We start from the raw sequence: 17,100 nt of genomic DNA, 5'->3' as shown, positions 1-17,100 counted from the left end.
GCATGCTCATATCTTAGAGCGGTGAGTGAAACAGGACAGATAAGTTGTTCACTTGTCTTGGGGAAAGCAAGAGTAGCCCCTACCAAACTAACAACCATCCCAAGGCTTGAGTTATCTTCGGCTGTGACCTCAGTCCGCATTGGTGATATTATCAGAGGCGAGCTGGAGATTGAAAATGTGCAAGAGTATTACTGGACTGACTCAAAGGTGGTCCTTGGCTATGTGAACAATGATGCTAAAAGGTTCCAAACATTCGTGGCCAACCGCATCCAGCGAATAAGATCTAGCACAAAACCTGAACAATGGCGATATGTCAACTCTGAAGACAACCCAGCTGATGGAGCCTCAAGAGGATTGACTGCAGTTCAAATTAAAGAATCTAACTGGCTGAAAGGACCCAACTTCCTTTGGCAGCAAAATCTCCCACATGAAGTGGGAATGGTGGGAGAAGTTGAGGCTACTGATCCTGAACTTCAGAGAGCACATGTTCATGCAGTTAAAGCAAGAGAACAGACTCCAATGGTTAACCGTTTAACTAAATTTTCTGATTGGTCCAGAGTGGTGAGAGCAATTGCCAGGCTCAAGAGATTTGTCAGAGAGTTTAAGGGATTTCAGTCGAGAACTAACGAGTCGACTAATCTTGAAGAACGAAGAGAAGCAGAGATCTTCATCATCAAACTCGTACAAGAAGACGCGTTTGCTGAAGACATAAAGAAAATAAGAGGCAAGAAGGAACACACTTTGAGCAGGCACAACAGGCTACGCCAGCTGAATGCTTTCCTGGACGAAACCAATGTTCTCAGGGTGGGAGGATGGCTGTCTCAGTCAGCCTTACACCATGATGTAAAGCATCCTGCGATACTTCCGAAAAAATCTCATGTGTCAGCTCTGCTGGTCAAACATCATCATGAGCGCATACACCATCAAGGAAGGGGCATGACCATGAATGAGTTGCGCGCAAACGGAATATGGGTCCTAGGATGTGGAAGTGTGGTCTCCTCACACATTTACAAGTGTGTAAAATGTAGACGATACAGAAGAACAACTGAGGTTCAACAAATGGCAAATCTACCAGAAGAGAGAATTGAGACATCTTCCCCCTTTACTTATTGTGGGCTTGATTGTTTTGGCCCCTTTATTGTGAAGGAAGGAAGGAGAGAGTTGAAACGATACGGATTGTTATTCACCTGCCTATGTTCTAGAGCAGTTCACATAGAAACCCTTGACGATTTGACAACAGACGCATTCATGAATGCACTTCGATCATTCATAGCTATTCGAGGACCCGTGCGCCAGCTAAGATGTGATAGAGGGACAAACTTTGTTGGTGCTAGAAAGGAGCTTTCTGAGTTGCTTGAAGGAATGGATCAAGACCGTACAAGGGCGCTTGGTTGTGAATTTGTGCTGAATGTCCCATCAGCTAGTCATATGGGAGGAGTTTGGGAGCGCCAGATTCGAACAATCCGAAGCATCCTGATAGCTATGCTCGACAAGTCCGCCAGCAGACTTGACACCACAACTCTAAGAACGTTTCTGTATGAAACAATGGCCATAATCAACAGCAGGCCACTAAGTGTCGAGCATCTTCACGATCCTACTGGTCCGGAACCCCTCACTCCTAACCACATTCTAACCATGAAATCATCTGTAATTCTGCCACCTCCTGGACAATTCTGCAAAGAAGACCTCTATCTGCACAAAAGGTGGAGAAGAGTGCAGTTTTTGGCCGATGAATTTTGGCAACAATGGAAACGAGAATACCTGCTAAACCTCCAACAACGACAGAAATGGCAGAAGATGTCACGAAACTTGCAAGCAGATGACATTGTAATATTAAAGGATGACAGTGCACCAAGAAACCAGTGGAAGCTTGCAAGGGTTGTGGAAGCCCTGCCCAGCGCAGATGGCAAGGTGCGAAAGCTAAAGCTTCTGCTCAGTGACACTACCTTTGATAAGGGAAAATCAATCACTAAATCAGTTTACCTTGAGAGGCCTGTTCACAAAGTAGTTACATTACTTGAGGCCACCTAAAACACACATAAAGCTAAATGATCTACACTTAAATGTACACTCACACATCACTTCCTTATAATTTTCATTGAGGAAAATCTCTCATTTTAAGTCAATGAGTGATTTTGGTGGGAGTGTAAATGCTGTTAAAATGTTCTGTGTAGATTTCATGATGTAGATGACTGATTTATAATAAGTTACATAATTTCATGAATATATATATAGTTTGTGTTAAAATGTCTTTATTTGAAATGTACATGTGTAAAGTGTAAAAGCTAGTGTCTCGTGAGAATACCCCTTAACGAGAGTACACGAGACTTTTCATGGACTGCGAGGGAGCAGATGTCTCTCACAAAGCGATTTTAAGCTAAAGGTTGGCTAAAAGAAAAGGCAACACAAAGACTTAAGGACCTCTTTTCAGGACAAGCAGCCAACGAGGTATTTGTTATTTGAGAAATGTTTATTTGTGTTTGGACTTAATATGTGTACTGTTGTAAAGTTACTAATTGGTTTGTACTGTTCGCTCGTGACCAGTTCTCACGGCGTATTGGCATAATGGCGTATCGGCGTACTGGTGATGGTGAAGCTGAGGAGAGAAAGCCCAAGTAATAAACGCCCGTTTCAAAGAACCGACCTGTGTCTGTGTTGTCGTGAAGAGAGCTACACTGTTCCTGCACTACCTACACACCAAGTATGTTTACTGTTTCCTTTGCACTACCTACCTAGTTAGATAGTTAGTTTTAGTTAGATAGTTAGGTTTTTTGTTAATTTATGTTGTAATTTATGTTAGGTCAGTCTGTCCTGTCTCTAGTTAGCTAGTTTAGTGTTTTTCTGTTAATTTATGTTGTAAATTTATGTTGCATATAGCACCTTGGCCCTGGAGGAACGTTGTTTCGCTTCACTGTGTACAAACTGTATATGGTTGAAGTGACAATAAAGCCAACTTGACTTGAATAGTCCTAGGCTCCCATTGCACTGTTTCTCTAGTCAATTTCATCTCACCATTTTTTATAAACAAATGTGCATTTAATTATTATTGTTAATGTTATCATTGTTAATCTCTGGCACTCTTCCACAGCATGTCTTTGTCCAGTCTTTCTCCTACACCCCCGGCTTGTTGTGGAAGATGGCCAATGTCCTGGGTCAATTTGACCCAGCGGTTTGAGTTTCCTGTGTGTTTGTCAGTTTTGTATTAAGTCTATTTGGTTGTGTTAAGAATTATTCTATAATACCTGAGTTGGTCTGTTCAGTATTGTTTATTAGATTTCCCCTTGTGTCTTTGCCCTCTGTGTCCATCTGTGGGTGTCTGTGTCCTTCTGCCTTGTTTCCCCTCCTTGAGAATTGACGTGTAAACTCAGAGATATATACTCCAAAAGACAGAAGGTTGTTTCAAAAGCATTTTTGTGTAATTTTTTAAAGTTTTATTGACATAAATACATTTGACATCACTTCCTTAATGTTTTTCACACAACGTTTTATTAAATGTGAAGTTGAAATTATGACAGTGATTCTAATATTTCTATATTAAAAATAAATTTCATGTCTGTCACCAAATTCCACAAGATTCTTCACCAGGACCCTTTGTGATAGTTTAATTTTTATAGAAGCTGAAGTGATACACAATATGTATTTAGATATTTCTAGGAAAATTAGAAACAGTTACCACCATACTACACCATATTCTTATTCAAAATGTCTCTGAAAACACAATGCAAGTTTAAAATGTTTAATGCAGCCTTTGCTATGTATATAGTCACATGCATTATGATATCTCAATACAATCAGATTCTGCTTAGAACTGCATTCAAAACTATTGCGCCAATATTTTCAGCTTATATGGCTGAAACATTTTCAAAATATGAGCTTCCAACAATGAGTGAAACAGTAAGAGCATGTGCAGAGTTTGAAAACATCCCATTGAGAAAGAGAAATCAAACAAGACAGAAAAACAACATGTGGATTCTGTAATAATGGGAGCTTCCATCTTTAAAGGACTGAAGAGGAAGAGCTTTACAAGGAATCATTTAGAACGGTTTAAAACATCAACTGATTGAATCCATGAATCTGAAAATATATTTCTGACTGAAAGAGACAGACATGTACAGACTGAACTATCTGTTCAACAGTCAATGTTTCTCTAACAGGAGACACTCTTTACACTCAACTCAGCACAGATACACTGACGAACGAGACCAGATAAAAAACCCAGGATGAAGTTTTAGAGTGAATGTGGTGTTGAAGGTGTGGAGGTGGATCAGAGTGTCAGAGGAGACTCTGTAGAAGGACAGAGTGCCAGCAGGATGATCCACATACACTGCTACTCTGTTAGAGACAGATGAGGAGGAGGAAGAGGAGGAGGAGGAGATGGAGGAAATAGGCGTGTTTTTGTTATTGTGCCACACAGAACGAGGACCATCATCAGTGCAGTACAGACTCCAGGACTTCTCGTTGTATCCAAACACACAGTCATCACTGTTTCCTTTCCTTCTGATTCTTCTGTAACTCACTGATATTTGGACCTCTCCTCTCCACTCGACCTCCCAGTAACAGCGACCAGTCAGACCATTTCTGCACAGCAGTTGAGGTTCATAATCAAATCTGTCTGGATGATAAGGATATGACTGAACCTCGATCACACGTGCCACCGTCCGGTTGTTGTCAGACAGTTTGAGCTTTGTGTTCACTGTGTTTGTGTCGATTATGAGTTGACAGGAATCTGATGGAGAGAACAAACACAATCCAGCTGCAGTTATTGATCCATCATCTGTTCATTGATTGACACTTTGATGATGACTCCTGACATCAGAGATGTGAATGAATGATGTGACAGTTTGAAGATGGTTGAATGTGTGCTGCTTTGTTTTCATGAATCACATTAAAAACACACTTACACTTCCTCAGGCCTGGTCTCAACCATTGGACTCCAGCAGGCTCCACCCTGAAAGGAGGAGGAGGGTCAGACCAGCACAGTCTCTTTCAGCATGCACACATGGACATTACATGGCTCTCATACACATAATGTTAGACAATGGTCGTGTCCAAATTCATGGGCTGCATCCTCCTGAGGACCCGGCCTTCGCGGTCTACGTGGGCCGGGTCCTCAGAAGGTCGGGTAGGCCGGAAGTAAACGGCTGTGAAATTGGACGGTCTAGCCTTCTGATTAACATCACCGCTGTCTCGGTGGAGTTTAATAAACTCAGCCGTCTGCTCCTTCCTATCTAAAATATAACAGGACACTGGCGTAAATTCTCGACCATTTCACACTTCTGTTTAATCGGTCTTCTGTTTGACGTTTATTCAGCTGTGTGAAAACCACCCGGGGGGATTAATAAAGTTTTATTTTATCTAATCTAATCTAATATCTTTAATCTCAGCCAACCCGATTTACTCACGAACAAATAAAACACTGAAAAAAGCCAAACAATATCATTTTTAGGTTGTCTAAGTGACTTATATATTACGTTTAACCTCAGTAGCGAAAGTCCGCGGTGATCTGAAAATAATGTGCCGGGAGTTGTGCCGTTCTCGGCGGCTTCAGTGACCCTCGAGCTCTCGGTTAGCTATCGGTTAGCTATCAAGCTGGTGGGTAACAGACGTCTCCGAAAACATCGAAGCACTTTTGCAAATATGCAATACCTTGATAAACCGAACAGGTATTTGAAGTTTACACAGCTACATTCTCGCCTGAAAATATGTTAAAAGTTTATTTTGTGACCCAGAAAGATTAATAAAAGTAATTTTAAAACTTAGTAGCGGCTGCCATTGCCGGAAACTGGAGTTTGGCTGGGCCGTGCTATGAATTCTGGGATATGGTGGGCCACGAAGGACACACCCGACCCATCCTTCAAATTGGGAAAAGGAGGACGCATTTGTCGGCTGCATTCGGAGGAGTCTACGAATTTGGACAGCCTTCGGCGCGTCGCTGTGACGTAATCGGTCTACAAATGCGGCCTCAGGAGGATGCAGCCCAACATAGGAGCAGTCCAACATTTTTAGAAATACACTTCAATCCATACGTGGATCAAACTGCTGATGATTTGGACTGATCCTGGATCTGTCAGTCCTTTGAAGCAGTTGGTGGAATGGTTGTTGGAGCAATGAAATCTGGTTTGACATCCTTTGACTGTTCTCCACTTGAAATGTTCTCATTACTGTCAATAAAGTGATTATTAAGCCACCTCAAAATAACAAAATCCCCCAAGATTGATGTTTTTGAGTGACCATGTCAAAGTTTAGAATTAATTCTTATTTAGATACTTTGGCATGACCATTATTGTAATAATTTTTCATTATTATTTCTTTCTTTGCCTGTCCCATTTGATTCTTTTGTTATCAGAACTATTGTCTAAAGGCAAAGAAAGATGCCCAACAGATTTACTTACTTATTTTAAATGGACCATCCCGGCCTTGCCATATTGGTCTATTTGATTCACCTTTGTTTTTATTGTTTATTACATTTTAATTTACTACACACGGGACAGACATGACTGGGGGAAAGAAAAGGGAGAAAGAAAGAGGTAGGGAAAAAAAAACAGCGGGGAAGAGGAACGGTGATAAAGGGCAAAAAACAAAAACCAACAGACAAAAAATACATATATCAATCACCTGGATCATCTGTTGAAAAAGAAAAAGAGAAACAAGCAAAAAAAAAAAAGAGAGCCACATAATAAACAACATCATCGTGATAATCTATGTGAATATAACAGTAAATACTAAATATTGAATATTATTGTGCAGCATGTAGGATCGAAAGCGCACAGTGTGCTTTGAGGTAGGAGCCAAAAAGGGTGTAGAATAATCCTTTAATTGTCCCACAAGGGGAAATTTGGTTGTAACAGCAGCCAAAAAAGACACATATACAACAAACAGTACACAGGACACAGAACAGAAACATACACAATTTTTCTTACATATTTACATTAAGGACAATGGTTACTATATACAGAGTATTGTACAGTTATTAAATTAAATAAAAACAACTACAGATAAGAGGCAAACCAGGTTGTAGTGCGAATCGGTTAATTAACTTATTGCAGTTACAGCGCTGATGTAAACATCTATGTTTGTTGGGAGCAGTTCTGATTGTACAGTCTGACAGCTGCAGGGAGGAGGTTGTTTGTGTCTGTAAGGTATGGAGGAGATCCAGGCTCCAGACATCCAGAGACCCCAAGAGAACAACAGACCAAGGAAGACCAAAGGAGGGGCAACCGTGCCACTCTCCTCGAAAGAGCTGAGGAGAGCCCCAGATGAGGGGTCACAGCAGCCGCGGAGCAGAAGGAGCAGCGGGTTGCAGTAACGTGCCCGTGAGCTCCGCTGGCAGCCAGCTGTGCCAGAGTGACACATAAATATAATGCACCTAATGAAACCGACAGAACCACGGCATCTACAAAAAGGATAGATGAGATTCTGAGGCCATCCAAGTGGAAGCCTTCCACTACATAGGTACAACAGAATTTTTCTGTCCATAAAAATAAGGAACAGAATCAGCAAGAAAGGTCAGCCCTGTCGCAGTCCACAACACACCAGGAATGAATCCAATTCCCAGCACAACCTCACTATATGTTTAGGTTTGCTTGTCCAGCATCCTGCAGTGCCAAATGATACAACTCACCACCATGTGGTGATCACTTGACAGTTGACCTCTCTTCACCCAAGTGTCCAATTATAGGATTACAAAATCAATCATCGATCTATGACCTAGGGTGCCCTGATCCCACATGTCACTTATGGACATACATAACTTGAAACAAGCAACCGTGTCATCCACTGGGAAAAATAACAGCCTAGAGCAAGCAAGATGAAGGTTTGCAGGACGATATGGCTGATGGCTGTCTCCGAGACAATCGTGAATAAATTGTTAAATTTACAGTAATGAAACTTCTTTCTTCAGACTTCAGTACAATAAAACAAACAAACAAACAAAAATACCTGAGAGTGTCCAGTCTCCAACTTGGATCCTTCAGTCCAGCCAACAGCAGCTTCAATCCTGAGCCTCGTGGATAATTGTAGCTCAGGTCCAGCTCTCTCAGATGGGAGGGGTTGGAGCTCAGTGCTGAGGCCAGAGAAATACAGCCTTTCTCTGTGATCAGACAGCCTGACAGACTGCAGAAACACAAAACAGTAATCCATCAGTGAAAACTTCCTGCAAAGCTTGTTTTTATTCATTTATTTGACTTTTTTCAATTAATTTAATAGACAGTCAATGCCAGATGAATGTATGAATTGCATCATTTTAAAATGCAGTAAATTTCCTACTGTGAACCACCTGTATTTTTTTTAAATGTCCTCCTGCATTCTGCACATCTCTGATAAATCGCTGCAGTCATTTTAAGGCCAAACCCAACTTCACATATTAGGTGATAATTCAAGAAGCTTTCCAACCCCCCACAGAAAACCAGCAACTTCCAAATCCTGGCCCAGATATCCTGTCTATGCTGGCTGTGTTTTTAACACATGTTAACGGTATTCCAGGAATCATTGACAGAAAGTATTTACAGAACACTATTACCATATTCAAATGAGGGATTTTAGCTTGTTTCATTTTAGTGCTTGTTGGTCAGCTGCTGCTCTTCATTTGCATATCGTCACCTCTTAACGAAGAGCCCTCTACAGACAAGCAGCAACACACACACACACACACACACACACACACACACACACACACACACACACACACACACACACGTTTTTTCTTCCAGTTCAGAGCAGAAATTTTTTTGTTAAGATACTGTATGTTGTGTTTTTCTCCACAATTTTAATTATAAGCTAGATATATTTCTACTAATGAAATTAGTTTGCTAACAGCAACAGGGATGAGTCAGTGAGTCAGTTGGGCTTGTGAATCATGATTCATGAGTGATTCTCGAGTATTGAACGATTCGTTCATAATTCGCGCATTACTACCACATTGTCCAAATTTTGGACTTTAATTGCAAGATATTGCTATATAGCCAGAGTAAAGCAAAATCAAATAATATAAAAAATTGAAGAAACTAACTTGAATTATCTAATTAGCCTACTTTAAGCTATTGCTAATTTTGTTCTTATTTTTGGGAGGAGGAGGTTGGAAAGAATATGCATGGAGCCGAAATGGAGCTGAAGATGCACTTATCTCTGTGTTTTGTGTTAACGATATCCCTTGAAAAAAAAATACAAAACTAATGTGTAAGTCCACAGTTTTGGGCAGCGGCTGCTATTCAAGCCTAACTGTGGACTCCTCAGGCCAAATCCTCAGATGATGTCTTCTGCTCACTGCAAGCACTAGAGAAAGCAACCCCTGTTGCTCCAGGGCACTCCCCATACTAATTTGCCCTTCTCTTTCTTTCCTCCTGACAACACATCTTCTGAGATCACTTTAGCTAAAGTTATTAAGTTAGCTAAAGAGTTGGGATGCTGTGTAAGACATAAATAAAGCTAAAATACAAAGGTTTGGACACTGTTTTGCATGTTTCCCTACTGTAGGGGTACAAGATGACAACTTTGGAATTCCATCCTTTAATTTTTTAAAGGATAAAATACAGTTTCAAAGCAAATTGATTTGATTATTTGTTTTTTATCACTTTCTGATGTTTTATTAATTAAACAATACATGTATTGATTGTTGTGCTATTTAAGTATAGTTTTATATCTTATTTATAGTCTACTAAAAATATTTAAATATTACTGTTTAAATTACTAATATGTGACATGTATTAGTAGTGATATTGTGCTGAGGGTTAACATGCCTTTTTTGTCTTTTGGTATACTACGAAATGGCAATAAACAATTAATAAATGTGTAATATGTGCTCATATTTATTTTACCCTACTCAAATTCTTTTTTTGATACATTTCATTTTGAAAGATTTAAAATGGTTCTTTAAAGAACCACTCCAAAAAGGTTCTTTAAAATATTTTTTTAAAGAACCATTTGAAGGACCTTTTTAAAAATGGTTTTTCAAAGAAAGGTTCTTTCAAAAACCATTAAAGGTGCCCCATCAAGAAATGGTTCTTTGGGGCACCTTTAATGGTTTTTCAATGAACCACTGAAAGAAATGGTTCTTCAAAGAACCATTGCTTGAAAGGCTCTTTGTGGCAATATAAAAGGTTCTTCTATGGCATCAGTCTAAAGAACCATTTTTGGTTCCAGTTGACACCTTTATTTTTCTGAGTGTAAGATGAGAACCCCAGACCCCACCCACCTCCTCCAGCTTGTCCAGGGGAACATTGTTATGACCCGGCTCTGCTAGGGGACAGGGGAGGTAACATAAACTAGGCCCTCACGACGGAATCAGTTTAATAAAATGCTTTATTAAAAAAAGGACTCAGAACTGAAAACCGATAGTGTCGCTTACTGCAGACCACTAGGCAAATAACAGCCAATTGTCCAGGTGGATTGCCACATTCAAATTTAGTAGGGCTGGCACAGGTCCCCACCCAGCCAATTGTCTGTGGGTCCCAGCACACTTGGATTTGCTTGAAGGAAGGCTGGCTCACTTCCTCCGAGGCCAGGGGCTGTAAAAACAAACAAACAAAAAAAAACACCAGGGCGTTCCCAGGCCAGCTGAGAGATATAATCTCTGCAGCGTGTTCTGGGTCTGCCTCAGGGCGTCTTCCCAGTGGGACATCACCTAGGAGGCATCCTTGTAAGATGCCCAAACCACCTAAACTGGCTCGAATTTGATGTGGGGGAGCAGCAGCAGCTCTACTCTGGGCCCCTCCCGAATGGCTAAACTCCTCACCCTGTCTACCTGTCAACCCTCTCTAAGGGAGAGGCCACCCAGCCTTTGGAGAAAACTCTTTTCAGCTGCTTGTATCCACAATCTCGTTCTTTCAGTCACTATCCACAGCTTGTGACCATAGGTGAGAGTAGGGATGTAGATCAACCTGTAAATTGAGAGCTTCGCTTTTACACTCAGCTCTCTCTTCTCCACGGAGGACAGGTGCATCACTGCAGCTGCAGCACCAATCACCATGTCAATCTCCTGCTCCCTTCTCCCATCACTCATGAACAAGACACCGAGATACTTAAACTCCTCCACTTGAGGCAGGAACTCATCCCCAACCCGGAGTGGGCACTGCCCCCTTTTCAGATTTGGAGTTGCTGATTCTCATTCCCACCACTTCACACTGAGATGTGAACCATTCCAGTCCGAGCTGGAGGCCATCACCCGATTAAGCCAACAGAACCACATGATCTGCAAAATGCAGATGCAAGACTCTGCAGAAAGAGTACTGACAGCAACTAGAAAGACAGCATATTTCTCCAATTTTGGCTTCTCTTCATTGGCTCCCTTTTAAGTCCAGAATTTAATATAAAATCCTGCTCCTCACGCACAAAGTCTTGAATAATCAGGCTCCATCTTATCTTATCGACCTTATAGTACCATATCATCCCATTAGACCACTTCACTCTCACTTTCACCCTTTCCTGGGTCTGGTGTTTCCAAAGTGTGTGATTATAGGGGGACATATGATTGTTGATTTTTTTCGCTGTCATTTTCAGTATTAATGAAAATGACTGCAGAATCATTTTCATTAATGCCAAGTAGGCACCTAAAACATGCTTTGTATAATATTTTCTTTCTTCCAGTATGAAAAGAAAGTGAAAATAGGGTAAAAATTGTCCTAGATTTGAAAATGAACAGCACATGAAAAATCATTAGATTTTTCCAGTGTCATGTTCATGAGTCATTTTAACAAACTGAAAACAAAAAAATTTGAATATGTAGCAGTTTTCCAGGCAGAAATTGAGAGACAAATATTTCACAGATACTAGGCAATTCTGTGAAAGTTAGGCTTTTTATGCAATAAGATTAACATGACCATAAGTGGAAAGTCTGAATCCTGACCTGAGAGTTTCCAGTGTACAGTGTGGACTTTCCAGTCCAGCAGATAGAAGCTTCACTCCTGAATCCTGGAGATCACTGTTACTTAGGTCCAGCTCTCTCAGATAAGAAGACTGGGAGCCTAGAACTGAGGACAGAGCTTCACAGCTTCTCTCTGAAAGGTTGCAGATACTCATTCTGAAGAAAAAACAAAGATATTTGTGGTCAGATTAAATAACATGTAATGAAAAATGATTAGCAGTGATCTACTGCAATTTGTGACAACTGGTTGCCCAGCTGAAAACAAACCCGATGGCACAGGAACCTCTGTACCATTTTTTCCTCTCTAATTCCAATGATGGCAGTTATAGCAGAGAAAAAAAAAAGACAAACTGTGTTGTGAGTGTTTACAACAGACAAAAAGTGTATTAGTGTATGTATTAGAAAGACGAATAAAAGAAGAAGACTGAAGAATAAAACTCTTGGAGATAGAGACAAGATCAACCTGAGGCTAGTAAACCCAGGGGCCTGAAGAATTAGACCTATGTTCTCATTTTAGTAAAATGGATACAGAGGTGATTGGTGATGACACCTAAATTATGTTGAAGGGAGTGACTGGGTCAGGAAAGAAACAGAAAATAATGCTCCACCAACAAAACATCAATTATAATTTTTTCCAACCAGAGAGACAAACTAAAAGTTGTGGAGGAGTATTCATTTTTTAGGGCTAAAGCCTGTCCATGATTGATTGATAATACTTTATACATCCTGAGGGAAATTGTGTTATCCGGTCTTTAAGTCTGACGTCATCAGCTATTTCCGGGCCCAAACTCCGCTTCAGGTCCCAAAGTCAAGGGAACACTGCAGCATCCCTGAGAGTTAAAAACTGTCTAAATTATTTCATCTTTAATAAAATGATCACCGTGGCTGCTCTACCAGCTGTGATAATTGGGTTTAACATCCAGGCATCCGTGAAAACAGAATTTTAGCCGAGTTAGAAGTTAGCAGGGTTAAGTGCCATGCTATTGCACTTGTCACTAACCATTGGGTTAGTGACAAGTGCAATGGCATGGCAGGAAGCTGAAAATGGACCACACTTCAGTCAGGAGAACGACTGAGGTAATCCATCCACAATACGAGGTTAGTCATTAATATACTGCCGCATGGGCTGGGCTATGGTTACTGCGAACAAACTGCATCCAATTTCACAGTTGGTCTAATGTCCATCACTGGTCACCAGGTCTCTCAATTTCCCATTAAAGAGCCGTGACCTTCTCCAAGATCTTATCCGTGTTGTGTTGAATGAGCACAGTCTGAATACTCACAGCCCGCCAGCTCCAATCAACAAGAACACTGTTATCATGATTCCGAACCCAGGTTTCTCGTCAAGAAGATGGTTTCAATTGCATTAAGGGAAAAGTTGATCAAAACCATAATTCGTCTTTAGGTTTTAGAGAACAAGACTTAGAGACTCTATGAGGGTTTAGAGCTAGACATGACTAGACAAAGACATGAGAAGCAAAGCAGGAAAGATAAGGGAGAGGAAGAAAGATGAGACCGCCTCCATTGAGAGCCGAGAGAAGAAAGCACTAGTGCTACTTTGATAAAAGTTGCATCCATATATCCTTCAGAAACACTGGCATTTTCAACTGTTGTAAAGCAAAATATACTTGATTCTGAGTGCTAACAATCATTTACATTAATGTTTTTTATATTAACATTCTTAGACTTGTATGCGAGCCCACCACCCACTTCTTTGCCTCAGGTGGTCACCTACTTATCGGAAGGTTGGTAGTTCGATCTCTGTCTGCTCCAGTCAGCATGTGTATGTTAGATTGAAAGCATTTAAAGAAAAGGAGCTTAGAAACAGTGCATGTGCAAAACGGTGTGAACGGGTGAAAGAGGCAAGTTTTATAAAGTGCTTTCAGTGCTCAGATATAGTAGAAATGCACTATATAAGAACCAGTCCATTCACCATTACACTGTTGATGTTTTTTAAATTATACATGGAAGCTTTTCCGTAAGTAGAATCAACATTAGGTAGAATAGAAAAAAATAAAAGCACAAATATATTTACACAGCTTTGTTGGAGGCTTTGACCACTGGCAGCAGCCTCAGAAGAGCCTCCTCTGAAGCAGAGTATTTCTTCAGGTCAAACACATCCAGATCTTCTTCTGATGACAGCAAGATGAAGATCAGAGCTGACCACTGAGCAGGAGACAGTTCATCTGTGGAGAGACTTCCTGAACTCAAGTACTGTCGGATCTCCTGCACTAGAGAATGATCATTCAGTTCATTAAGACAGTGGAACAGATTGATGCTTTTCTCTACAGACAGAGTCTCATTGAGCTTCTCCTTGATGTACTGGACTGTTTTCTGATGAGAATTTGAGCTACTTGCTTTCTGTGTCAGCAGGCCTTGTAGAAGAGTCTGATTGGTTTGCAGTGAAAGACCCAGGAGGAAGCGGAGGAGCAAGTCCAGGTGTCCATTTGGACTCTGTAAGGCCTTGTCCACAACTTTCTGGTAGAAAAATGTCACTGCAGATTCCACTTCTCTTGACTCCTTTTTTGCAAACAATTTAGACCATATAGCGGTCTTCTGTTGTTCTTCCAGCAGATTAATTCCAGAGTTGATGAAGGTCAGATGGACATGAAGAGCAGCCAGAAACTCCTGAACACTCAGATGGATGAAGCAGAACACCTTGTCCTGGTACAGTCCTCTCTCCTCTTTAAAGATCTGTGTGAACACTCCTGAGTACACTGAGGCTGCTCTGATATCGATGCCACACTCTGTCAGGTCTGATTCATAGAAGATCAGGTTTCCTTTCTGCAGCTGATCAAAAGCCAGTTTTCCCAGAGACTCCATCATCTTCCTGCTCTCTGGACTCCAGAGTGGATCTGTCTCAGCTCCTCCATCATACTTGACCTTCTTCACTTTGGCCTGAACCACCAGGAAGTGGATGTACATCTCAGTCAGGGTCTTGGGCAGCTGTCCTTCCTCTCTGGTTTTCAGCACATCCTCCAGAACTGTAGCAGTGATCCAGCAGAAGACTGGGATGTGGCACATGATGTGGAGGCTTCGTGATGTCTTCATGTGGGAGGTGATGGTGCTGGCTAGCTTTTTTCCTCTGAATCTCTTCTTAAAGTACTTCTTCATCTGTCGGTCAGTGAACCCTCTGACCTCTGTCACCATGCCAACACAGACAGGAGGAATCTGATTGGCTGCTGCAGGTCGTGTGGTTATCCAGAGATGAGCAGAGGGAAGCAGTTTCCCCCTGATGAGGTTTATCAGCAGCACATCCACTGAGGTGGACTTTCTAGGGTCAGTTAGGATTGTAGTTTTGTGGAAGTCCAGAGGAAGTCGACACTCATCCAGACCATCAAAGATGAACACAACCTGGAAGTCTTCAAACCTGCAGATTCCTGCTTCTTTGGTTTCAGTAAAGAAGTGATGAACAAGTTCCACCAAGCTGAACTTTTCCTCTTTCAGCACATTCAGCTCTCTGAAAGTGAATGGAAATATGAACTGGATGTCCTGGTTGGCTTTGTCTTCAGCCCAGTCCAGGGTGTATTTCTGTGTTAAGACTGTTTTCCCAATGCCAGCCACTCCCTTTGTCAGCACTGTTCTGATTGGTTCATCTCTTTTAGGTGGTGTTTTAAAGATGTCTTCTTGTCTGATTGTTGTTTCTGGTCTGTCTGGTTTCCTGGATGCTGTTTTAATCTGTCTGACCTCATGTTCATCATTGACCTCTGCAGTCCCTCCCTCTGTGATGTAGAGCTCTGCATTGATCTGATTCAGAAGCGTTGGGTTTCCTGCTTTAGCGATCCCCTCAAACACACACTGGAACTTCTTCTTCAGTGCAGATTTAAGTTCGCGTTGACAAACTGAAACAAGACATTCTGAAAAAAAAAAGCAGATTATCAGTTCACGTTGTGTAAAGGAAGAGTTGAGTTTCTTTTCTCTAAGATATGTCCATTTGACCACATGTTGGTCAGTCTCTTGAGACATGGTCGAATTCACTCGCTCGCTCTTTGTCAACTGATCCTTTCCCTTCTGGTGGCGCTGTCACTTGGTGTTCGCTCGCTCTGCGGTAGAGTATCACTTCCTGTTCCTGCTCAAACACAGTGGTGTTTCTGAGTAGCTTATCTGCTTAGCAATGTAATTAAAAACTTTTAGATACATTCCTTTTTCATAGTATAATCTTCACGTGCTTGATCCGAAGCACCCTTTTTGTGTACTCACTACCTAATTTACAGCCAAAGTATTCACTCACTGTCTCTGTACTGTTTTGCTAGCTTAGCTTAGCTCGTAGCCGACTCGTTAGCACCATGGCTACTTCACCTGTCCCTCCTGCACTTTCCTGCTCATTGTGTCAGATGTTTAGTTACTCCTCGGCCTCCTTTAGCAGTAATGATACTTGTAACAAATGTAGCATATTTGCAGCTCTGGAGGCCAGGATTATTGAATTGGAGACTCGGCTTCGCAGCTTTCATTCACCCGTAGCTAGCCAGGCCCCTGTAGCTGGTGCAGCCGAAGATAGCATAGGCCCCGCTAGCTGTTCCCCGGCAGACCCCAAGCAGCTGGGGAAAGAGGCGGCTGGGTGACGGTGAGGAGGAAGCATAGTCCTAAACAGAAGCCCCAGGTACACCACCAACCTGTTCATGTGTGTTCAACTGTTTTTCCCCACTCGGCGACACACCGCCGGGGTCAAACTCTGGTAATTGGTGATTCTGTTCTCAGACGTGAAGCTAGAGACACCGGCAACCATAGTCAATTGTCTTCCAGGGGCCAGAGCAGGCGACATTGAGGGAAATTTAAAACTGCTGGCTAAGGGTAAACGTAAATACAGTAAGATCATAATTCACGTCGGCAGTAATGACACCGGTTACGCCAATCGGAGGTCACTAAAATCAATATTGAATCGGTGTGTAACTTTGCCAAAACAATGTCGGACTCTGTAGTTTCTCTGGTCCCTCCCAATCAGACCAGGAGTGACATGTTTAGCCCCATGTTCTCCTTAAATTGCTGTCTGTCTGAGTGGTGTCCCAGAAACGATGTGGGCTTCATAGATAATTGGCAAACCTTCTGGAGGAAACCTGGTCTTGTTAGGAGAGACGGCATCCATCCCACTGTGGATGGAGCAGCTCTCATTTCTAGAAATATGACCAATTTATTAAACCCCCTAAAATATGACTATCCAGAGTTGGGACCAGGAAGCAGAGTTGCAGTCTTACACGCCTCTCTGCAGCTTCTCTCCTCCTGCTACCCCCAAAAACCCATCTCCA

General features: G+C 41.7%; 1 protein-coding gene across 1 annotated transcript; it reads right to left on the bottom strand.

Annotated features, from left to right (window-relative positions):
* Nucleotides 1-4,048: 4,048 nt before the first annotated feature.
* Nucleotides 4,049-14,521, bottom strand: LOC120438643 (neoverrucotoxin subunit beta-like). The gene is made up of 5 exons (XM_039609080.1): nt 13,893-14,521; nt 11,840-12,013; nt 7,939-8,112; nt 4,902-4,948; nt 4,049-4,726 (listed from the first exon to the last, which is right to left on the bottom strand). Exons 2-5 carry the CDS (start codon nt 12,010-12,012, stop codon nt 4,176-4,178), a joined length of 945 nt encoding a protein of 314 aa, XP_039465014.1. The 5' UTR covers nt 12,013; nt 13,893-14,521; the 3' UTR covers nt 4,049-4,175.
* Nucleotides 14,522-17,100: the final 2,579 nt, after the last annotated feature.

Source organism: Oreochromis aureus, linkage group 3 (genome assembly GCF_013358895.1).
Source record: "Oreochromis aureus strain Israel breed Guangdong linkage group 3, ZZ_aureus, whole genome shotgun sequence".
NCBI classification, from domain to species: Eukaryota; Metazoa; Chordata; class Actinopteri; order Cichliformes; family Cichlidae; genus Oreochromis; species Oreochromis aureus.
Note: the sequence above shows the minus strand (reverse complement) of the source record. Positions and strands in the feature narration are given on the sequence as shown.

Excerpts from the sequence above, each read along its gene's own strand:
- LOC120438643 (XM_039609080.1), bottom strand. The coding sequence starts at position 12,012 with ATGAGTATCTGCAACCTTTCAGAGAGAAGCTGTGAAGCTCTGTCCTCA. Across the intron at positions 8,113-11,839 it reads TGTACACTGGAAACTCTCAG|TCTGTCAGGCTGTCTGATCA; the intron begins GTCAGGATTCAG and ends GTGTTTCTGCAG. Across the intron at positions 4,727-4,901 it reads GAGACCAGGCCTGAGGAAGT|ATTCCTGTCAACTCATAATC; the intron begins GTAAGTGTGTTT and ends TCTCTCCATCAG.